General features: G+C 43.3%; 2 protein-coding genes across 3 annotated transcripts in view; one reads left to right on the forward strand and one right to left on the reverse strand.

The window, feature by feature from the left end:
• The first annotated feature begins 241 nt into the window (after positions 1-241).
• ABHD12B (abhydrolase domain containing 12B) lies at positions 242-22324 on the forward strand. The gene is given in 14 exon segments (XM_052647417.1): positions 242-303; positions 5356-5483; positions 6746-6787; positions 6790-6847; positions 8540-8659; positions 10602-10632; positions 14052-14097; positions 14203-14332; positions 14755-14792; positions 16301-16380; positions 20248-20330; positions 21401-21479; positions 22078-22196; positions 22297-22324. Coding segments are annotated over 14 exon segments (1044 nt in total).
• Positions 8918-24396, reverse strand: part of PYGL (glycogen phosphorylase L) — a 53979-nt gene continuing 38500 nt past the window's right edge. Inside the window, exons 20-21 of one of the 2 annotated variants that reach the window (XM_052647416.1) lie at positions 22999-23171; positions 8918-10492 (exon numbers count right to left, since the gene is read on the reverse strand). In XM_052647416.1, coding sequence (XP_052503376.1) covers positions 10489-10492; positions 22999-23171 — 177 coding nt within the window. In that variant the 3' untranslated portion in view covers positions 8918-10488. Of the gene's footprint in view, positions 10493-18453; positions 19111-22998; positions 23172-24396 lie in introns of those variants that run through there. The other variant, XM_052647415.1, reaches the window with a different exon arrangement.

The raw sequence follows: 24396 nt of genomic DNA on the forward strand, positions 1-24396 counted from the left end.
CCTGCTGGAAGAGTAAGGCACTTGTTCCTATCACAAATCCCTACGTGTGGCCGAGGGTGCGCGAAGACAGCCCGGCTCGGCTGCGCCCCGCCCTGCGCTGAGTAGGACGCCCGGCAGCACCCGCCGCAGGGCCCCCGGGTAGTCGCCGCCCTCGCGGGGGAGGAGGGAATCCGGGGCACGGCTCCCGGCTCCCGGATACCTGCGAGAGCTCCTGTGGTGGCGGATCGGGACGCGGCGCGGGATGGAGCCGGACGAGCGGGACTCCGTGGCCGCATGGTGGCACATGGTCGTGCGGAACCTGCGGTGAGTGCGCGCGGCGCCCTGTACGCCCCGCGGCCCGGGGCGGCATGGAAGGTACCACCCAGCGCGGACCGGGGGGCTGGTGGCCCCGCGCTGACTCTTGGTGCTTCGGAGGCCCCCAGGGCTCTTGGACGGCTGTTTCCTCAGCCCCTACCAGGGCCAGTGAGACTCAACCCTATGATTTTTCAGGAACGTGTACCCCTTTGGTGCTTCTGAAATAGAGATTATAGAGATTCCAGAGAGCTGGTTCAGGTTTCTATAAATCTCTTAACTGCCTTGACATTTTACTAACAGCGGGATAACACCAGTGACAATAATAATCTGTGTTGTTGTCTTGGATGGCATTCTGTTAGATCAAGGGCCTATCTGTATAGATGGGAAGGGTCAGAAAACCACCTCCCTGAGTGTGAACTCTGCCGTGGAGTTAAGGAAGACCTCTCCACGATGCTAGAGACGCACAGTACATCGCAACCATGACTAGGTCAGCAGGTTTTAAATGTTCTTCCTTCCATGAATCCTTGGCTTGAGCAGTAATCTTAGACTACCTGAATCAACCAGCAAGCAATATGCTGCCAGTCTTGTTGCCCTGAGTCCAGGTATTGGTTGGAGAACCCAGACCCACGAGCCTGGGTATCTTGTTTTGTTTTGTTGGTGGGGGAAGGTATTGGCTGTTCTGTATACTTTTCTTCTTTGTCTTCCTTTGCTTTGTTTTGCCTAACTTTTGTTGACTACAAAATATTCAAGAATCACATCCAGGCATAGAAGACCTCAATTTGGAAAATCTGAGGGGCTAAGACAACCCTGATTCCCTGTCTTCTCTTCCTGCTGTGGCTGAGGGCAGGGGGCAGAGTGCAGCTCTCCCTGGCTGTGCAGTGCAGGCTGGAGCTCCCTTTTGTATTGGATCCGAACACCAGGCCCAATGTCCTGACTGGCTGCACTTCTCAAACTTCACAATCATGGGCCTTACATCCCTGAAGCAGCTGTTTTGGGAAAGCTGGCATTTACCACCTTTTACTTTTGAGTTCTTTACAGAAGTGTGGCTGGTTATTTAACACTTATTTGACAAGAATCAAAGCTGCTTTGTGATTTTAGAGAACAGCCCACGTTGTTGATAGAGGAGTGGAGATGGGGTGTTGGGGATCCTCTGTTACTTCCACACGTGTGCACGCCCAGTTGCTCACTCACGTCTGACTCTTTGGCCCTGTGGGCTTTAGTGTGCCAGGCTCCTCTGTCCATGTGATCTTCCAGGCAAGAATGTTGGAGCAGTTGCCATTTCCTCCTCGAGGGGATCTTCCCACCCCAGGGAACAAACTCTCGTCTCTTGTTTCTCCTGCATTCTTTATCACTGTGCCACTTGGGAAGTCCCTGTTACTTCCAAATACTAATTACTAAAAATAGGTCTTGAATGTCTCCTGAAAGAATAAAATACTTGAGCATTTCTTTATCCGAGCGGAAAATTACTGATCTAATTTGGATCAGGCTGAGGTGCAGACTGAAATCCCGCATCTTAAGTCCTTTTTGTTTCATGGAGCCTGATTAGATCAGCAAACATTCCTGGAGGGCTCCTTGTGTGCCTGGGATGGCCTGTAGCCGTGGATCTATTGTGATGTGTCAAGAGATTCAAGGAGAACATTTAATCATGATATTTACAGTGATTATTTTTTAATGCCTTGGGAATGGATTTATTTATCTTACAAAAGTCTCATCAGATGTAGTCACTTCTTAACATGGATGGGCCCAGCAGAGTAAATCTCTTGCTGCTGATTTTCTTTGAATTAGAAAAATGGAAACCATGCTCAGGAAAGAAGTTGGGGAAATCCAAAGGGCTATTTCCCCTTTTATTTCTCCTTATTTCACTTCAAGCCTTTACATTTCTAGATGATACTTAGAAAATCCCTATGAGAAGGCTGACAAACTTTTCCATCCTCCCCAGTATATTGGTCATCTACTCCCTATCAGATATATTTACCTAGGCTCTGGGCATACCATCATAAATGAGACAGGCAAAACCCCTGCTCTTGGGTAGCTCACATTCCTACTCAAAAGAGAAGGAAGCCCTTCCCTGTCCCCTAAAGCTACCAGTAAGTCTTGCCTCCTTCTAGAAATACACTCTTTTCTGTTCTCACCCTGTCATTCTATGGATATTTATGACACTCAGCCTAGGGCTGCCCTGATGGCTCAGTGGTAAAGAATCTGCCTGGAATGCAGGAGGCACAGGTTCGATCCCTGGGTGGGGAAGATCCCCTGGAGAAGGAAATGGCAACCCACTCCAGTATTCTTGCCTGGAGAATCCCATGGACAGAGGAGCCTGGTGGACTACAGTCCATGTGGTTGCCAAAGAGTCAGACATGACTGAACGCCTAAACAACAAACAGCAACAGCCCTGTGCTAGGCAGAGTGGAAAGTAAAAGCAGCATTAGCTGGGACGTGGTTCTTATCACTGGGGATACAGGGCTAACAGTGAGAAAAAAATCAGCAAAGAATTAAGGGTCAGACTCTGGCCCTGACTATAATTAGTGGGAGGGGTGAAAAGAGAGGGTAAGTCACCATGGGAAGATCTGTCTAGAGAAGATTTGAAAAAGAAGGGACACTTGAGTGGATGTGAAGGAAAGAGGGGGTCTGGTTGGGAGGAAAGGAGGGAGGAGAAAGAGGAAACTTGGTGTTTGGTGATCAGTATGTGTTGGTGGGATGAATGGGCACAGGATGCCCATGCAGCATGTCTTAACATTTGGAACTGTTGTCTTGCCAACTGTGGTCAGAGTTGGGCTTCCCAAAGCTGGTACTTCTGAGCATTAAGCAAGAATGATTGGCCCTGTAGCAGCTCAGGTTCCAGCGCCTGTAAGAATCATTCCGTTAGGTTCTGTGGCCCCTGTGGGATGCTGTGTAGTTACAGCCACAGCTGATCAAAGGGTAGGCAAAAGAACACCAAAGCATCAAGGTGGCTGTTTGATGTGCTGGCCGTGAGCGAGGATTGGACTGAAACCACATCCTCTGCTCAAATAAGGTCTATTAGCCGCTGGTGACTTTTGATCCCGTATTGATCTAGGGGAAGTCAAACTGACAGCCCCCTAGTTAAAAGGAGCTGGCGTGCATTATTGATGCTCGGAGGGATCTGGTCACTGTGTTCTCTTCCCGCAGTGCTTCTCACAGAAGTGCCTTGAGCTATTTGAGAGAAGGGTCCTGTATGAATTATTCTTTAAAAACAGAAGCATATTTCCCTCTATTGCCTCTGTTTCCCAAGCACCCTGCTACCTTCAAAAGGCAACTTAGTGGGAGACTAACACGCAGGGTAGCGGGAGTTCAGAGAGTCAGGAGAAAGAAAACCGGATCCAGCCAACTGGAAGGAAGCATAAGAATTCAGTTCTGCCTGTCTGTCTGCGCTTGATCTGTGGCTCAAAGTGGCTTCTTTGGGTTTTAGTTTCTTATCTCTAAAATTGAACAACAGTGTCCTCTCCTTCCAGCCACCTTCACAGAGGCTATTTTAAAGTATGAAACAATCATTTTCATTTCTTTTTTTGCTGATTTTATGGGTATGCAGTTGCCCACGGCTGATGTATTTGAAGAGCTGTCCGTCACCCTTAGCCTGCTTATCTTTTCTGCTCCCCACAGAATTGCTGGAAATTCATTAGAGATTCATTATCTTCTGCCTCCATGCCACTTCCAAATATGTATAAGTGCCCTGGTTTTTAAGTTATTACACTAGAGGGAGGGTTTTTTAGAGGTCTTTCTTTGATGCTCTTGGTATCTTCTGAGAATATGGAACAGGATGGAAGAAGGGAGTGGGAGGAAGGAGGGACCCTGAGAGAGGCAAGGATGCAGAAGAGACAAGGATCCTGATATAATTTTCTGTAAGAACTGGACTTGTCCAGAGCCCAGCCTCATTCTTGGGGCTCATTTTTGCTTCAAGGATGACGAGGAGAACTCACCAGGACTGTGACAGCTGGAGATCATCATGGAACTCTGGATTCACATGGCTCTGCCATTCACTGGCTGTGTGACCTTGGGAAGGGTACTTAACTTTTCAGCCTCTTCATTTGCAAAGTACAGGTATTAACCTGTACATGTAACGTCTTCTAAGATGCCTCTAGTCTAGCAGAGAAACCAGGACACGGAAACAGTGCATCACACATGCTTTCCAGCCGCCAAAACGTCATAATTTGATTACATAGATGGTCTTCCCATTGACCTTTCACAGTAGGAAAAGGGATTCATTGAAGGAATGATGTGAACAAAAATTGGGAGTGGGAGGTGGTGACACTGGCTTCCTGTATCCCTTATTTCTAAAAGGTTCGGGAGATGCTCAGCTCTCATGGGAGATGTGACTAGAGACAGAGGTAGCCTGAGTGAGCCCTCATGGAAAGATCGTAAGTTGTCTGCTGGTGGCTCCCAGTTTGGATGGTTCATGCCACTGGGACAGTAGAATAAACAAGATGTGTGTGGCTCCCCCTGCACCACCCACCCTGTGTCCCATCACCTGCCCAGGGCCTGCCCTGCACCCCACCCTGCTCCTCACGATCCCACTCACCTCAGAAGTGGGTTTTTTTTTCTCGCATTGGCTCATCTTTTCCCAAGACTCAGCCAGAAGGAGGGGGGAATCTGATGATTATTCATTCACTGCTTTAGGCTAATACTAATAATAGCTAGCACATACAGCACTGAATTGTGATTAAAAACTGCAGCAGCTGTTAAATGGTCTGAACCTTGTTTCCTGCTGACTTTGGGGTCCAGCCTTGGCTTCCTGTGGGGTACACTGAGAAAGCAAGTCTGACTTGGGTGCATCCGTGTCCCCACCTCTCCTATCCTGTCATATCGGGGCTTTCTGAGCAGCTGATTGAGGGCTTGATTGTCCTTTCCTCTCCTGGTTCTCCCATAGTGCCTGGTCTGGATCTGCCCTAATTACATACAGTTCTGTAAAGGATTTTGCTCAAATGCCAGCTTGCCTGTAATTCCCAGTGTCAGTCTGTGGAATTTGATTTGGACGTTTGAAGGAAAAACAAACCAAGACAAAACTTGGACTGATTTTGAATACCTTATTTGTTTCACAATATCTTACAGATCTTTCCCACACTCCTGTTCCACACTCGGAAGGAAAATTGCCACTCTGTGTGACAGCTTTACAAGTAAATCATTAAAAGAACACATTTGCCCTCCTCTGATGCACATGCTGATTTTTGTAAACTTTTGTAAGTATGTACCTTTTGTGAATCTGCCTTCATATTTTTTTCCCCAATTCAAGAACTCACTGCCCTTACAGTTATGACATAGTGAGAAAGATATGTCAGCATCTTTGTGGCTAGACTTGAATTGTCTGGAACCTAATTATATTGCCTTTGGGGTCTAGGATGAATCCTGGTGAAGTGTTGGGATAGATAGAAAACCATGGCCTTGTGGGCGGGATTTCAGTCCTGGAGCTCAGTCCTCAAATTAGCTGTTAATCTGGATACGTTAGTGCTTTCTGTATTCTGTGCCTTTTCCTCTTTTTGCTTGTATCCCTAGAGAAAGACAGGTTGATGTGAGAGATCTGTTTTCCTGTGTTTCTACTGAAGGCTGTGTTAGTGTGGCCCATGGTTCTTCTGGTCACAGGTGGTGCTGTCACCTGCCCGTGTCTAAGTGTTACGTTGACCTTGGACATTTCAGGGTTTATGGCTAGTGACTATGTTTCACTTAGTGCAAAAGGAATGCATGACTTAAGTAGCAGAACACTCGTTACTGGGACTTCCCTGGTGGACTAATGGGTAAGACTCCATGCTCCCAATGCAGGGGGCCCAGGTTCGATCCCTGATCAGGGAACTAGATCCCGCGTGCCACACCTAAGAGTTCAAATGCTGTAACTACAGATCCCGTAGGCTGCAAGGAAGACTGAAGATCCTGAGAGCCACAGCTAAGACCCGGCGCAGCCAAAGAAAAAACATCCAACCAAATAAAACAAACCTCTCTGCCCCAAAACTCATGACCCCATGGACTGTAGCCCACCAGGCTCTTCTATCCATGGGATTCTTCTCCAGGCAAGGATACTGGAGTGGGTTGCCATTTCCTTCTCCAGGGGAACTTCCCGACCCAGGGATCGAACCCAAGTCTCCTACATTGCGGGCAGGTGCTTTACCCTCTGAGCCACCAGGGAAGCCCCATTACCTTCTTCTATACCCTCCTATTTTTTAGATGAATGGTCTCCTTTGCTTTTCACTTGAATCAGGGATAAAGTGGAATAAACTCTGTTAGGGGCTACCACACTTGTGCTATTTTTAAGTCTAGCTTTAGAGTATTTGTGGGGGTCAATTCTTCTGCGGGCTAGTCCTAGTTTATAAAATAAAATACTTTGGTTGGAATTGAGTGTAGTGCTTGTAACTTAGAAACATGTCAAACATGAGGCTAATTACTTTTTTGGATTGTGATTAAAAGACATGGACTTTGATTCTGGGAGTTGGTAATGAATTCTACTTTCTAGTCAAAGCACCATTTCTTGTGGATTTAAAGAAACCAGAGTTGAAGATCCTCACACGGTGAACTTCTACATCAAAGTCGAGCCTGGGGTAATTCTGGGAATCTGGTGAGTGCGCTGATTGGACACTGGGGTGCTTAGCGGGTGGGGCTTTCATGTTACAGGGCACAGGTGGGCAGCGCTGTGTTACTTGCCTGTGGAGAGGTCAGTGTTCCTTGGAGGAAGCTGTTCCACACACCTTCCCTTTGTATTGACATTTGACCTGCTTGAATTTGCTTTTGGAGAATCTTACTTTTCAGGTGCCTTGGGTCGTTCTCTTCCTTGCCTTATTCCTTGTGTGATTATCTGATTAATGTGTGTCTTTTTTACGAGACAATAACTTCATAGGTGGGGACTTTGTTAGTGGGTTTTCATTGCTCAGCATGGTGCTTGGCAAAGGCGCTCCATAAATATTTGTCCAACAAGGTCATGCGCATCCTACTGTCTGTCTGCTGTGCTAATCTCAACATTTTCTTCTGTTTGGTCCTACCTGCTTGTTCTTGGCTGCCAGTTTTCCAGTGCCTTCTTGGATATTTCACCTCCCTGAATTTGAACATGTGACCGTGGAATATTTAGGAACCAGTATGGGATCACATAACTTTTTTCTAATCTGTAGGGTACAGTTCCACTGATAGTGCTGGAATTTGAAAATATTTTTATTTTTTGCTCTTGCCCCACCTGCCCTTGGCGAGGGAGTCAGCTGTGCTCAGGACCACTTATCTAGCTGGCAGTGATGCCTGTCTTTTTGGTACGGAGGCCTTGGGGGTTTGATGTCAGACTTTTTGCCTCTAAGTGATTGGAGGATTGAAGATTTGTCATCATGTGGCCAGTTCTCCAAGTCCCTTGGTGATGTGTCATATGGTAGTATTTCTGTTATCAGAGTTCATTGATTTAACAAGGCGGGAGGGGGCGGGAACTAGAGCTCACTCAGGTGTTTAAAATCACAAGGTCACTCAGTTTCTTGAGAAGAATAGCTTAATTTCATATTTAAGTTCTTTTCTCCTACCCAAACTGGTTTCCCTTTAACTTTTTTCCAGCTTGTTTCTTCAGCCAAAATAGCAGGTGGCAAATACCTACTATCTTTTACTGGTTTCCACCGAAAAGATTGCATTTCAATAAGCCACACCTAAGAATTGCAGTTTTGGAAGCATAATTGGTGTAGGAATCAGAAGAACTAAACTGTAAATGGTCCAAAGGGGTTATCCCTGGGCATGGGGGAGGTGGGCTAGGGCAGTAATAATTTTCATTATAAGATGTTCATGGTATTATATTTTAATTGGTACCATGTGCATATATTGGCTGTGTGCGTGCTAGGTTGCTTCAGTCGTGTTTGACTCTCGGTGACCCTATGGACTGTAGCCCACCAGGCTCCTCTGTCCATGGGATTCTCCAGACAAGAATACTGGAGTGGGTTGCCATGCCCCCCTGCAAGGGATCTTCCTGACCCAGGCATCAAACCTGTATCTCCTATATCACCTGCAGTGGCAGGTGGGTTCTTTACCAGTAAGGCTGCCTGGGAAGCCCATGCGTATATGACTCAGATAAATTTTTGTATATAAATAGATTAAATATTTACATATAAAACTATAACTTATTATATATTCTGATAATTACTATGGGCTTTCCCAGGTGGTTTTGTATATAATATGTTTTATATACATAAAGATGTATCTGATTGACATCAGGAGTTTTAGACTGTTGGCGAGGACAGAGAATTCTTCTCTGTGTCCATGTTGGCTAAAACCTTGCCTTACTTTTCAGGCACACGGTTCCCAGCTGCCGGGGGGAGGATGCTAAGGGGAAGGGACGGAGCTGGTATGAAGCAGCCCTCTGTGATGGCAACCCAATTATTGTTTATCTTCATGGCAGTGCACAACACAGGTCAGTGCCTTTGCTTGGATTTTTTTCCCCCCTCAAACAGAGCAAAAGACCATTTCATTCCTGTCGGGGAATGAAAGGCAGAGCTGTTTTTAACTCTGTAAGCATCCTTACACACATTTGTTTCCATTTGTTGGAGTTCAAGGGTGTTCTGGCAATATAGGCTTCTCTTTAAAAAAAAAAAACAACTATATATTCCACATGTAGAATAATGTGGATCCTTAACTGGAAGGGAGACAAACTTCAAAATTTGGATACTGATTTCAAAGAAGGCAGTGTTGCTTTATTCTGTAAGAGTGTTGGGAATGATGAACTGAAGCCATGGATGACTTGATAGGAAACATACATGAGGTACGGAGGATAAGGAGAGTTTCCACACAAATGGTCTTCTCACAGAACCACATGGAGATTCCTTCATATAGCAGTGAATTCTAAAAATCAAATGTATGATCTCCAGGAGAGATCCCCTAGAATTCTGATCCCAGGCTCTGGGGGCCACCTGACTAATTCTAGCCTGGAATACTGATGCCTCAGCCCACTCCTATCGTCCCAACCGTCCCAACTGCTTTGTAACAAAGAGTGCCTCCTGGAAGCCTGACTCTGCTTTGATGCACTGCCAGCCCCTCTGTGGGCCTGGGTCATTACAGTGGGTGATGAATATTGGCTCTGACTCGGCTATCAGTGTGGGGGAGGGGCGACACGCCTCAGAGACCCACAGACCTTGCCCAGTCTCTGGGCGGGGGACACTTCAAACTCAGTGACAAGCTCTGGCCTCTGCCCCTCAGCTCCCTCGCCTCTGTCTCTTTTACTCACTGTCTTTTTTGTCAGACAATGGCTTTCTCAAGCCTTGCCTTTGCTCAAGGTGCCTTCTTGAGGTTTATGCCTTAGAATCACATTTTACTGAGATTTCTTGTGAAATCAACGTTTTTCAACATTGTTTAACATTATTCCAATTATGCAAACTTGGGTACGGTGCTACATTGAACTCTTCTTTAATGTGTCCTCTGGGTCACACTATCACGTCTGCCCTCTGAGTGAATCGGCTCTTGCCCCCAGTCTTCCTAGATTTTCTGGCTTGGGGCTAGCTACCTTCCTCTGTCCTGAAGTCTCAGCTTGTTTCCAGCAGTACTGAGCTGGAAGGAGGCCAAATGACAGGTCACAGGGAACCTAGATGAAAACAGTGGTTCTAGACTTAGGATCCATAGAAGCCTCAGAGGGTCCGTGAACTCCCAACCTCGAATTGTACATGAAATTTGAAGAGTGGATACATTTTTCAGGGCAGTGGGTCCATAGCTTTAATTATAGGTTCTAAGGGTTTCATGACTCACTAATGTTTAAGAAATGTGGCTCTAAAAATTCAAATGGTTTTTAAAGACTCCTCTGTCTTTTGAGTCATCTTTTTCTCCCTTTTGTTGTGGTTCATAAAGAGCAGACTATGGTTATTTGGAAGAAAGTGTTTCTTGACCCTCCAGGGTTGTGAGTTTCCTCACTTCATCATGTCCTTCATGGCAGAGCAGACAGGATGTAGGGAGATCTCACTTTAGTGAACTTGACTGTGTCATCCCTTTTCCTGAAAAGCCACTTTCTGGGACTCACGTTCCTTTGGCTTCTAGAAGTATTCTGAGAAATAGGTTTTGCTGTGCAGCAGTGCAAGAAGATGGATCGTCAGCAGTTCATCAGATGCTTATGTGGTGAAGCGCTAGTGGTCTGGGCAGGCGGTGCTCACTGTGGGGAAGGCGGGGAGTGGGGAGCCGTGGGGAGTTCACCCTGATGCAGGCACGGGGGCTCCAACACCAAGAAGTAGTGCCCTCTCCCCTGGTTATTTATTTGTCTTACCTGAAAAAGAAAGCGGTGAGATCAGATGCCAGCAGCATGATAGTGATTTTTGTTGAATGTGTCATCATAATTCCTAATTCTTGCTTTTTCTTTTAAACCTTCTCTACAGGGCAGCTTCTCATAGACTGGAGCTAGTAAAGGTATGTCTGAAGGGGCCTCAAGGCACCAATTTTACATCTCCACTTATTCTCTTCTGGGCTACAGCCCTAAGATCTTCCTTAGCCTACAGCCTGGTTATTTCCTGAGAGCTCCCTGGTGTGGGGGCAAGCGGGCGGGTGGTGGTGTCTGGGACCTAAAGTCCCTTGAATGCACTTGTTTTCCTAAATTGACCTTGGGGGATTGAAACAGATGTGAATGTCTCTGAGCCTCAAACACTTTCACGGATTTGTTCATCACCAGATGGAGTTGAAGACACATTTCTTTGCTTTTTCTGAGGGCTGGGTTGAGAAAATATATTAAGTGCAGAAGCCACCGCTTCTACCGGGAGCAACCTTTCTGTGGTATGGGGTAAAGACAGAATGTCTGCTCTTACATCATTCAGGCCCTTCTTCAGCCCCACAAAAAGTTCAGCAGAGGGAAGGTGGCCAGCTGCAACTTGGTGTCCTCACCAGCTGCTACAGGCTCTGGTTTATTGGGGTGGCCCCTGCACTTCCCAGCATGAGGACGATGGCAGGCTCTTCCCCTCACCATGTCTGACTCAGAGCTGGCTGGTGAGCTACTGTTTAGCCCTCCCACACTCCCGTGAGGTGGTTAGGGATCCCTCCCTCAGGTGATCTGGCTGCTTGTCTTGTTATTGATCCCCAGACCTGATCTCTCCTCCCACAAGCCAGCTCCCACCCCAGAGTCCTTTCCTGATTTAACAGCATGAATGGGGTCCAGAATCCTGTCGGACTCAGCACTGTAGCACCATCTTCATCCCCCTTCCCCTCTTCAGACAGGGCCATCCTCTCCTGTCTACTCCCCTCTCCATCACCCCGTGTGGTGGGTGGGCTGGATTACCATTTTGCCTGGGGTGATGATGCCTATTAATTTTTAGTTTTGCTTTCTACTCTGAACCCCACTCTTTGTCCTTTCCAAGTGGGAGGGTGTGATGCTGATGACTGTGAGAATATATATATTTTTCCCCTTCTACTCTTGGCAAAGCTCAATTGTATGTCTCCTATGTCGTAGGTGTAGAGGTGAAGAGAAGCCACATCCTCCTGGTGGTGGGTGGGATGTGTAGGGATGCTATGATAAGACTTCTTCCTCCGGGTAGATTCTGGATTCCACACACCATAGTCATCATTTTCCAGCCTGACCAAACTTCCTTAGCTCTTCATTGTCTCCTTTGGATAGGCAATTTTCTGTTAACAATTAAGTCATTATTAAATTGTCCTTCTTCTCTCTCCCCCTTTCTCATTCATTCATTCATTCATCACTTCAATCATACGGCACATAAATGTTTTCATTTATGTGCTGTTCCCACCTAGTTTTTAATCTCTATGAAGTTTTTATGTTACTGATTGTTTCTCTATATAATTTTGTGTCATGCTCTTTTATTATTTTAAGAATGTTCTTCGATGTTTTTCCATAGTTGTCATAGTTACCAACTGAAATGGTGCTCATTCTCCATTATTTATAGACAATTATTTATTTACTTAAATATTCTACTCCTCTTTGATACAATTTTTTTTTTCTAAATTCTTTTAGAATAGTATTGCTACAGAAAACTTTAAGCAGGTAGTTTATGCTTCTTTTGGAATTTTTTTCCTAGAGATAAATTCTTGGGAGTAGGATCTGTTGTTTAAGTTGATTGTCAAGTGGTTCTTCAACTTAAGGAACCACAAACAACACATGGGTGTTCCAGTTTCCCTGGATGCTGAACTGCCCTGTGTCTTAGATAACTTGTTTGGAAAGAATGTAGTTTAAATGTTAGAAAGTTTCATTTAGTTCTTCATTATTAGTTCAGTTGTATTTAAAGTTCAGTGTCTCACATCTAAAAGTTCCCTTGGTGGCTCATACAGTAAAGAATCTGCCTGCAGTGGAGGAGACCTGAGTCGATCCCTGGCTCAGGAAGATCCCCTGGAGAAGAAAATGGCAACCCACTCTAGTATTCTTGCCTGGAGAATTCCATGGACAGAGGAGCTTGGTGGGCTACAGTCCATGGTATTGCAAAGAGTCGGATGCAACTAACAGTTTTACTTTTCTCTTTTTTCTCCCACATCTAGGCCTGGTACAGGAAGCACAGTGTTTGAACCCAGGCAGGCCCAAGTGTGATCTTGGGTCTGTTGCTGTGGTTCAAGTTCTGGCCATTTGGATGTGTGTGAACAAGTTACTTAAGTTCTCCAAGGCTCAGTTTCTTTATCTGTAAAATACAGATAATACCTACCTTGTAAGACTGTTGTGAAAACTAAATAAAATTTTAGAAGTGCCTGCATAGTAAAGTTTTGTCCCCCTTTATCTCCCTTCTTGTCATCTGTCATTTGTATTTTTTCATTAAAAATTATGTTTTTATATTCTTTTCTCATTTATCTATTCAGGGCTTGAAAGTGGTTTCATGTAATCAAGTGATTTATTTTTGATCAATATTAACTCTTTATCTGTTCATACTTAATATGAATATCTTCCCATTATTGACTGCTTCTACTACAACTCTAGGTAGCATTCTTTCCTTCAGGAAGTTCCTACAAAAGATATTCACTATGTGGCTCAAACAGTAAAGAACCTGGCTGTAATGCAGGAGACCTGGATTCAATCCCTGGGTCACAAGATCCCTTTGAGAAGGAAATGGCAACCTACTCCAGTATTCTTGGCTGGAGAATTCCATGGACAGAGGAACCTGGCAGGCTAGAGTCCATGGGGTCACAAAGAGTTGGAGATGACTGAGTGACTTAACACTTTCAAGGTGCTTTAAATTTATTAAATTATATTTTTGGCTTCATTGCATCTTCCTTGCTGTGTGTATGGGCTTTCTCTAGTTGCAACAAGCAGGGGCGCTACTCTTCATTGCAGTGCACCAGCTTCTCATATTCGTGGCTTCTTTTGTTGCAGAGTGTGAGCTCCTAGTTGCATGGGTTTCAGCAGTTGTGGTGCACGGGCTTAGTTGCTCTGTGGCATGTGAAATCTTCCCAGACCAGGAATTGAACTAGTGTCCCCTGCCTTGGCAGGCAGACTCTTAACCACTGGGCCACTGGGGAAGTCCCCAAGGTACTTTAATACATCATCTCATGCAATCTTCCAACCATCTCATGCAATACTTCCATCTGAAAGTATTGTTTTTCACTTCTCAGAATAGATTACACAAATGTTAATCTATGTAATCTATGTTACCAGCTTGACCAAGGTCAGATAGCTGGTAAGTGACAGAGCTAGGGTGTGACCCAGGCTGTGTGATCCTGCTCTGCTGTTCTTTCCTGCTGAGTCTGATCTTGAGTTTGATGTCAAACACCAGATTTCAGAAATAGATCTTTTCTCCACCTGTTAACCATTACCACCAGGATTATGGAAATGTTGAGGAGGTGAGGCCACCTTTTTGTTTGCATCTCCTAATTAAAGTGATAACAGCTCCTTTGTCATCCAGGTGCTGAGTAATGGTGGCTTTCATGTCTTGTCTGTTGACTACAGAGGTATGTGTTAAGAACAGTGTACAAAAAGTTTTCAATAAGCAGGGGACTTTTGATGGCCCTCATTTTGGAGGTAGTGATATTATGTTTGCCCTTCCTCGTGGGCAGGGTTTGGGGACTCGACGGGTACACCCACGGAGGATGGACTGACTGCAGATGCAGTTTGTGTCTACGAGTGGACCAAGGCGAGAAGTGGTACCACCCCTGTGTGTCTCTGGGGCCACTCTCTGGGGACAGGGTAAGTGGGGTCTGAAGATGGGTCTTTAGGTGGATCCTTGGGGCGTTAGTGTCATATCATAGGCAGCAGGGAGCAGCAGGAGGACCCCTGAGCTGGGAGACAGTTTCTCTCAGGTTCCACAAGTGGCAAGTGTCCTTACACTCAGCTTGCTTGTTTGTAATTCAAGGGAACGTGTAATGGCTATCTATGGCTATCTGTGACACTGATGCCCATTCCAGAACTCTCCTTGAGAGTTTTAAATGAAAGGATTCTTGTTTAGGGTCAGTGGAATCCCTTGAAACCCTGTGCAAGACTTTGTGTTTATGCACATTTGAGGGTCAAGAGCTTTCATCAGATGCTCACATTGGAGGTTGCATTTTATACTGCTTACTTGACTGTTAAGTCACTGCTTCACATGTGTACTAATTTTCTGTTCTTTACAGAGTTGCAACAAATGCTGCAAAAGTTCTAGAAGAGAAGGGTATGATAAAATGCTTACATGACATACTTTCTTGGCTTGAGATGGGAAAATAAAAACAGTGAAGAGACTATTGTGTACAATCTTAACACAGAGATACCTACAAGCACCCCAACTTCAGGCAGTTCTGGATACTGTAATGAATTTTCTTTTTTAGTATTTAAAACAATAGCTGGTTTTCAGAGGCATGAAATTAAAAGTATATACTAAGGAAAGAGGTAAAAATTACCTTAAATAGAGCCATCATGTGAAGTGATAAATAAGTATTGTTATGGAGTAATCTGCTACAGGAGGGGAAAATTATACTTTATGCAATAGTAGGCAAGACTTGCTTTCTGCAGCCCTCCTTATGTAATATTTATGTCATTGTTTCTCAAAGTGTTCTGAGAACTGCCTTTATCAGAATCTGCTGGGGGTGTTTGTTATAAACACAGGTATCTTGGATCCTGGCTGTCTTCATGAACTAGATACTCTATGAATAGGACCAGGTGATTTGATTCTGATATGCATTGAAAGCTTATAATCACTTGCATTGTATCTGAAACTTTACTTGGCAGTACAGGTCAGGGTGAGTTACATAAACATTTTAAAGTGTGTCACCTGCTATACACAATCTTAATTACTTATGGAAATAAAGCAAACATTTCATTGCTCCTTTAAGCTCTATGGCTCCTTTAGTGTTGACAATGATGAATTACCTGAACTAAATTCCCACATAAATGAATACTTCACTTCCTGGATAATGTAATTATCTTAGAACATTTTAAATCCATTAAGTGCCCAGCCTATGAAATTTTGCTACCATGTATTTTAATTTTCTCTATATCAATACTCCATAAAACATTATTATTCTTATGTTATAAAGTCAATATTTAGATTTACCTCCCTTTTTTTGCTCTTTATTATCTCTAACATGTCTATGCTTCCATCTGGGATTTTTCTTCTACCTGTCTGTTGGTGAGGAATTCTTTCAGTTTTGGCCTGAAAATGTTTTTATTTCCTCTTCACTTTTAAAGGGTATTTTTACTGGGCATAGAGTTCTAGAGTGGCAGCAAAATAAATATTTCACTATTTTACCATTTGTTATTTTCAATAAGTTATTTTAAAGTCCATGTATGGTAACTTCAGCATTTGATCTTTTGTTCTCAGACAGTGTTGGCCAATACAACCTAGTCAGCTTCTGCAGAAGACTCTCCCTTCCTATAATACTTTGCTTTCTTAAATTATCCAAGTCATGAAAATCTGCTTGTTTTAAAAGGTAGTGATTTTCTTTATCATGTGCACAGAAATGTTAAAAATGCACATTCTCACATTTCCCACCCTCAAGATCCTGACTTCTCACTGAAGTCTGGTGCGGGGTCATTACTTTGCATTCACAAATTTAACAATTTATTATGATTCACAAATGGTTTTGATGCAGGCAGTTCATGTACAAGACGAGGATCCATTATTTAGGGAAGACAGTATTTAAATATGATAGGGGAGTTCTTTCTTTTTCATTATTTTTCAAGGATTTCCAGCTGATGCAATTATCCTGGAAGCTCCATTTACCAACATATGGGTTGCAAGTATCAATTATCCCTTGTTAAAGGTGAGTCTCATACATCTTTACAAGATGTCAAAGTGCAGGCTGTTTCTTAACCATTTTTCCTTTCTTTATTAGTCTTATATATTTCTGTTATTCTAACTTGTGATAGGTTAGTAGCCAGTTATTATTGAAGGAGGGCACATGGCTTTTGTATTTTTAGTTCTTTTATTTCCTTCTAATAGATTGAGTGGCTTGTGTATGTGCTGTGCTAAGGCGCTTCAGTCGTGTCCGACTCTGAGACCTTATGGACTACAGGCCGCCAGGCTCCTCTGTCCGTGGGTTTCTCCAGGCCCTACTCCAGGGGATTTTCCCAACCTTGGACTTGAACCCGCATCTCTTATGTCTCCTGCATTGGCGGGCAGGTTCTTTACCACTACCACCACCTGGGAAGGCCTTGAGTGGCTTATTAAGAGCCAAAGCTTTTTTTCACTGCCCCCCCCCCCCCATTAACTAAATTACACCTCTTCTCTTTTATAATTTTTTCATAGATAGACTTGACTTAGGTTCACTTGTTTATTGTCCCTTTTCAAAGTGAAAACAAACCTTTCATATGTCATTTTTAGCCCTATGAATGTCAACCACATATCTTTCATTATTTTATGATAAGAAAGTCTCTAAAGAGTTCAAGAAGCTGCCAAATGGTTTTACATGGCATCCCAGGTGGAGAAGACAATCTTTCCAAGAAGATAAATTAGAAAAGATTGACTGACAAGATGCGTTTTTTTTTAATCTGTTGTATCTGTACCATTAGCTAATTTCATAATTTCATTCCATGTCTCATGCTCAATTGCTTACAGTTATACCTCTATATAAATGTTAGTAAATGAGAGAGGGAGAAAAAGGTGAGATTCTTAGAGGGGACCTGTAGCCCAAATTTGCAAATTGTTGATTACTGTTGGAAGGCATCTTAAGGGTACTTAAATCCAACTGTCTACCCTTGGAATTTTTCATACAGTAAATCATCATAGAAGTTTCTGGAATTTGCTTAACTATTTCAGCTTATTACATCCTGGGACAGCTAGTTCACAGAACCACATAATCTTAAAATGCCTGTACACTCTAAACTCAACTCATTACAGGAATCCCCTCTACAATCCAAAATATTGAATGCTGAGTAATTTAAGATTCAATAAATCATTAATTGGTTCCAGACAATTAAATCTTAATTTAAAGATAGTTAATTGATGTCTGTTACTATTACTCTGAATAATTACTAATAAATTCACTAGCTTGTAGACACGTTACAGTTTAGAAACAAGTTTACCATTTACTTTTTTTTGAAACTTTGTTAATTCTGAAATTGAACATGATAGAGACATCTATGATTTAATAGTTATAAACCGAACCTCCATGTAACCACCATTCAAGTCAAGAAATTAGCACCACTGGCACTCTGGAAGTCTCCTGTAATGTTACTTCTCAATGCAGTGAGCCTCACCTCAGGTGTAATCCTTAGTCTGAAGTTTATGGTAATTATATTCTGCTCTCTTACTGTGTTTTCTATTTGTGTCATCTCATCTGTGTTCTTTTGCCTCTACTTTCTGGCTTTCTTCTGACTTGGCAGTTGTTTCAAGGAGCAAAGTGGTGTTGAGTGTGAGGCTCACCTCTCCGGGCATCTGTTCTCTCTGGGGTCTGGACCACTCGAGACCTCACTGCCTTGGTAGATCTCTGAAACCTTCATAGAAAGGTTTTAATATATTTTCTTTAAGAACCATCGCTCTGGTGTCAGACTTTCTGGTTTTTTTTCCCCAGGGCGTCACTTAACAGCTATGTAACCTTGGGCTAATTGCTTTTAATGCTTCATTAAATCTATTCAAGATTATTGTGATAAATAAATTCACATATGAAAAGCATGTGTAAGAGTGCTGACACAGAGTAACCACTCAGTGGCCATTAGTTGTTTTTATTAGCAGTGGAGTGCCGTTGATAAGGCACTGTTGACTAAGAAAGTGTAGGTGGTATGAGACATGGATACAGTAAAAGGCATAGGTCCTAACCCTTAAGAAGTTTTCTGCAGTTGGGGAGATAGGGATATAAAGTAATGACATGGATTTCCATGTATCACTTTGGAATCAATTAGTTGGAACAGGAAGGCAGCATGGCATAGTGGAAAAAGACTCTGGGCTTCATAAAGCTAGATAGGTTTGGGTTTGGGTTCAAATTTTGTTTCTGCCACTAACCAATTATGACTTTGGTAAACTACTTCCCTTTGTTGTATTTTTCCTATTTTTATAATGAGGTTGATACTGCATAGGGATTTTGTGTATTTGTATTTTTGAATTAAGTACAATAATCATGCAAAATATGGGCACTTAACAAACACCTGTTCCTTTTTCCCACTCAGGTACAAGTAGACTAAGCTAGGTGTTGGGGGAGGGCCCAGACAATAATTTCAGGGACAGGAGAATTCAGCGAAGAGAAGGGTCTTGTGCACAGGTGTGATCATTGAAGACTTACAAAGAGATAGGATCTAAGCTCATTTCTTAGTGAGGTGAGGGAGAGGGAGAGCAGTTAGGAAACACAGACAGGAGGGGCAAACGAGAGCCACGGCACGTGGCCAGAGTGGGGCGATTCTGTCTTAAAAGATACTCGAGAGGCACAGAGGACCTCTATGTAAGAGCTTTTACATTCGTCTTCCTTTTAAATCCTCACAGCACCTGAGTCTGGCACCATTGCCTCCACGGAGAGCTGAGGGAGCTGGAGGCTCAGCGGCTTGCCCCATTGCCACTCGCCCTGTAAAGAGGAAACAGGACTCAGTCCGACCATTTCTAACTCCTGGAAGACAGTTTTTGGGATGAAAGACTGTGGCCAGATGTGGATGGCCTTGCAGCCAAGATAGGAGCTGTTTGTTTTTCTAAATAGATAGAGTTCCACTCCCTACAATCTGTAACAGCAGATTTAAAGAATATTTATCTGGTGCAATTCCAGAACCGAGAGGAGGCAGGGAGACCAACTAGGAGCCCCTGGAGGGGAGTTGGACCTGTAAGTCCCGAGGGGCACCCCTGGCTGGAAAGGAGTGCGGGATCACGAGAGTGGATGGACTGAGGCCCACTTTCTCCTCCCTCCTCCGGAACCTGAGATGAACTGCCAAAGGGCTTCTCTTATTGAGCTCTCATCAGAGGAGTCCTGATTCCGGGGGTAGAAGAACCAAAGACAAAGAGAAGACAAGAAATCTTGCCCTTGGCACTGATAAGGGCAAAGGAAGGGAGGGAAGGAGAAGCAGTGTTAGAATCTCCAGACCGCACCTGAATGTGGGTCCTGTGCTTTGTGACCATGCCAGAAACAGGCCAGGCAGACCCTGGGGAACCACGCAGGTTCCCGCAAGCAGCAGGCCCACGTCCAAACTGTGAAGCAGAAGTTTGTCTTTACTGGCCTCAACCTGCATATTCTGTACCCATTGCCCTACCAAGTGTGAAAATGTGAAAGTATTAGTTTCTCAGTTGTGTCTGAATCTTTGTGATGCCATGGACTGTAGCCTGCCAGGCTCCTCTGTCCATGGGATTCTCCAGGCAAGAATACTGGAGTGAGGTTGCCCATTTCCTTCTCCAGGGGATCTTCCCAACCCAAGGATTGAACCTGAGTCTCCTGCTTTGGCAGGCAGATTCTTTACCACTGTGCCACCTGGGAAGCCCCATGCACTGTCTACTTTATCATGTGTGATTTCTTTTTTCTTCCTTCTTGTATTTTCCAACGTGTGGAAGTGAAAGTAACATGAATTGTTTTTAAAATCATAAAAGTTATGTTTTCCAAAAAAGTTTAGTATATTTAGAAAGTCACTACACTCTATACTACTACAGTTCATGGTGAGAACCTCTAACAAATGACATAGCTTTAGGCCATATTTTAATTTTTTTCCTTTTTGAAAAATAGATTTACCGGAAACTTCCAGGATTTTTAAGGTCAATTATGGATGCCCTGAGGAAAGACAAACTAGTCTTTCCCAATGATGAAAAGTAAGTTAATCATGTAAAGATGTCCTTTATTAGATTCGGGGGCGGGGGTAACTATCATGTGACTTACTGAATAGGTAGATGAGAATTCTTAGATGGGCAGTAGGATTTGGGGTAAAGTGTCTACAAATTTTTAGTATTTGTATTATGTTTATGTCTAATTAATAACTTTACCAATTCAGTACTTTTCTCTGAAGTTATGAAGGGATTTGTAGCTTATGGTGTTTTAGGACCTTTTAAAGGTCCTGTAGGGTCTAACCTAGCATTCCTTGGAGGAATCTCTGACTTCTAGGCCTTACTCCCCATGTAACCAAAATCCATACACCATCCAGCCGGCTACCCAACAGCAAGTCCGGTGACTAGAATGTGGCAAGCTAGCTTCTCACAGTTGGAGAATCTAGGGTGCTTGCAAACAGGCAGTTGTTATCAGTAGGTTTTCCTGTTTCAACACGCTTGAGGAATCTGACATCTGAGGAGTAGCAGTGAGTCACTGTGGCAGGGTTGGCTGGTATCAGGATTTGGGAGGGGCCCAGGAAGGGCTTTTGACATTCTTCATGTCATGGCCTTTTTGACTTACCAAATAGGAAGTTGACCAGGAAGCTAGTCGGACCTGTTAACATCTCATGTCCATCCTGTACATTTATGGGGAAATATAAATAAATTGCTACAAAGAGTTCTCTTTGGTCTTGTGGTAGTTCTTATAATTTTTTGGTTTTGTTATTATTTTTTTAATTTTAATTAAAACATTCCACATATTATGAAATACGGTAGAATAACAAAAAAGTGAAGTTCTTTTAATTCTGTACAAATTCATTTTTTTGTTATTTTCAAAAATCACATAAGAATAAATTAAATACCTAATTAAATTATATGAGTAAATAGAAGAATCTTGGCTGGGAGGAAAATGTCATTATATGAAGCTTATTATATATAAAGTTGTTATTCCTGGTGAGGGACAGAAAGAGTGTCTTTTATTTTGGGTGAACCTCATGTTTTGCTAAAGCCTGAACTTAGAAGAGGAGGAATCTCAATGTATTTCTTGAACTGAATACTTTTCTTCCACTTGTTCCTAGTGTCAAATTCCTGTCTTCTCCCCTTCTCATCATACATGGTGAGGATGACAAAACGGTACCTTTGGAATTTGGAAAAAAGGTATACCAAGCTCAGTGGCTGACGGAAACATACTAATGTCGCCATTTTCTCAGCCAGCCAAAATTTGATTAGTGCCGAAAGAAGGGTCTCTGACATTATAAGGGATTCCGTGCACCCTGAGTTGCTTGCTGCCTGGTGTATACAATAAGTATCAGTTGCTATGCTGTTCAGCTCAAAGGAGTGTTTGTGGGGGATCCTGCTTCCTCATCTGGGGTCCGGATCAGCAAATGTAGAGAAGATCCCAGAATGCTCTGGGAACTTCCAGGCAGTCTTCCCTGCAGTGGCTCTAAAAATAGGGATGCTGTTCCTTTTTTTTAAAACAAATAGTGGGGGTCCACTGAAACCCCTTGTCCCCCTGCAGGGAGGTGCTGGCAGGGGGACAATTAGGTCTTGTCACTGTTGTGTGTGCTGTGCAGCTTTCCTTCCTTGGTTGTAGAGGCAGCCACTCAGAGATATGCAGGGTGCTACGTCACCAATTAAATGGAACTAACTCCCTAAGACAGTTGTTTCTGTACCCTTTCAGGAAAATTAGCCTAGAAAAACAAAACGAGAGCTTCAAGGATCAGCCTTTGAGTCCTTGTCTTTGTGCCCCTTGCAGCTCTACGAAATTGCCCACAATGCTTATAGGAACAAAGAGAGGGTGAAGATGGTGATCTTTCCTCCTGGCTTCCGACACAACGCCCTTTGTAAAAGCTCTGCACTGTTACATACCGTGAGGTAAGAGTTGTTTTTGCTAAATGCAGTGAGGGCTGCTCTGGCTTACTTAGACCATGTGGTGGGAAAGGCATGTAAGATCATCGAGGTCTTTTTCCTGCAGAGATTTCTTGAGCCAGCAGTGGGCGTGAAGTCTGAGAACAGCAGAGAGCGAAGACTTGGTCTGGACACCAGCTGTGATGTGAACTTTTTATGTAAAACTGTATTGGGCTGCTTGAGTGAGCTGAACCTACTGACATTTTTACAAGTCACCTGCCATTTTAGTAAGGGAAAGAAAGCATGGATGTTGGGCATTATGGAATGTTCTCGTTTATCTTATCATAGTCTGTTTTGGGGAACATGCAGAAACATCACCGTGGAGAATGAGAATTTGGTAAAAATTTGATTCCATCTAAAAATGTACAGTTAACCACATTCTGAGGATATTTGTGGATACGGTGGTCTTTGATTTGGACCTAGACAGCAATATAAGAAAGATGCTCCAATAGTTAAACAATTTGTATTTCAGTTTAGTTAATTTAAAAGGCATTAAAAAGCTCCCAGCTGTTTTCTAGCCTTCTGAATAGCACTGGGGAAAGTCACTCTGCTCCCCAATCTGCCACAAAATAGAGAGATATGGCACTCATATAGCCTTTGGAAAGTGACACTTTATTAGCCCTAGTAGAGTCATACACTTTCCTTTCCAATTCCCAGAGATACTTAACTAGATTATTATTTAACAAAATGAAACAAAATCAAAGAATGTTGTAAAAATGTTCAAGTCCAGTAAGAAGCTATTTTTTTCTCAGAACATTTTACGACTTACTTTCCATTGGCTTTGTTCACCCCACCGCTGGGTTCACTGGACAGAGAAATCTTTATGTCAGAAGGCTCCATGTTCCAGATGTCCCGGGCGTACTCCTTAATTGTTCGGTCACTGGAGAATTTCCCCGAGGCGGCTATATTTTTGAGGACCGTGATGTTCCAGGCCTTTGGATTCTGTAAATTACACACACATCTAAGGCCCAGGGCCTGAGTGCACACCAAGCTGTGTGACAGACATCAGGCCAAGCACATCCAAGAGTAATTCAGGGGGAAGTGACAGGAGCAAGCTGTAATGAGTCACAAGGACACTTGTTTCACAGCTGGGAGCTGGATAGGCAGCCTGTGCTGTTCTCCTATTTAAGATTGTTGTGCTGTGCTAAGTTGCCTCAGTCGTGTCCAGCTCTTTGCAACCCTATGGACCATAGCCTGCCAGGCTCCTTTGTCCATGGGGCTCTCCAGGCAAGAATACTGGAGTGGGTTGCCTTGCCCTCTAGGGTATTTAGGATTATATTTCTCTAAAATGAAAAAGAAAGTATTTTTCACTCTCAGAGAAACCTTAATTGATCATTTCTGCCATAGTTACAATGTTCTAGCATGTAAGCTGTATTTCCTATCTTCATTTTGAATGAAGATATCTCAGCTTCCTTTAAACTCCAGGGGAAAGGAAGGGACTAACTTCCATTGTCTGCTAGGTGCCATATAAGAAATTTACCCTGTGGCTCATGGTCAGAGCTCAAGAAACACTACTTTAGAATATTAGCTGTCACACAGGCAAACAATCCCAAAGGAGACTTTATTCACTGAATTCTCTTTCCTCAGTTTTTTCTGAAGGCAGATACTCCAATAGGTTTACACTGAATCCCAGATACTCCCCTGGGGTTTGAAAACAGGACCAATTAAGGCTTTAACTTAAATAAAAAATATATGACTATATATCTAAATAAAATACATCTCTCATAATTTTATGTAAAAAATATAAGCTATTTATTTTACAGCCTCGTGATTTTGTGAAGGACTCTAAGAAGGAGTTTGATGGCAATGACTAGAATATTACTTGAAAAAGATAGCAATGCATTAAAAGCACTTAAAACAAAAACTAAAACTGTGAGTCTGAAACTATTCACACTTTGGAAACTTACTAAAATAAGAAGAGAATAAAGGCTTCCTTTTTTCATGTTCTTTATTTAAGGGGATAATGACTAGACTTCCCAACCACATGGGCCACGTTTCCTATGCCTCAACAGTGCAATTATTGTTAAGAGTAAAAGCTGCAATTTGCACTAACAAGAAAGTGGAGCGGAATGTGGGGCCTCTAGGTGGGCATCCCTTGGATCAGGGCCATCATTTTAACAGAAGGGACTACTGTGCAAACCCCACATTCACATTTGTGCTTACGCTC

This window comes from Budorcas taxicolor, chromosome 10 (assembly GCF_023091745.1).
Source record: "Budorcas taxicolor isolate Tak-1 chromosome 10, Takin1.1, whole genome shotgun sequence".
NCBI classification, from domain to species: Eukaryota; Metazoa; Chordata; class Mammalia; order Artiodactyla; family Bovidae; genus Budorcas; species Budorcas taxicolor.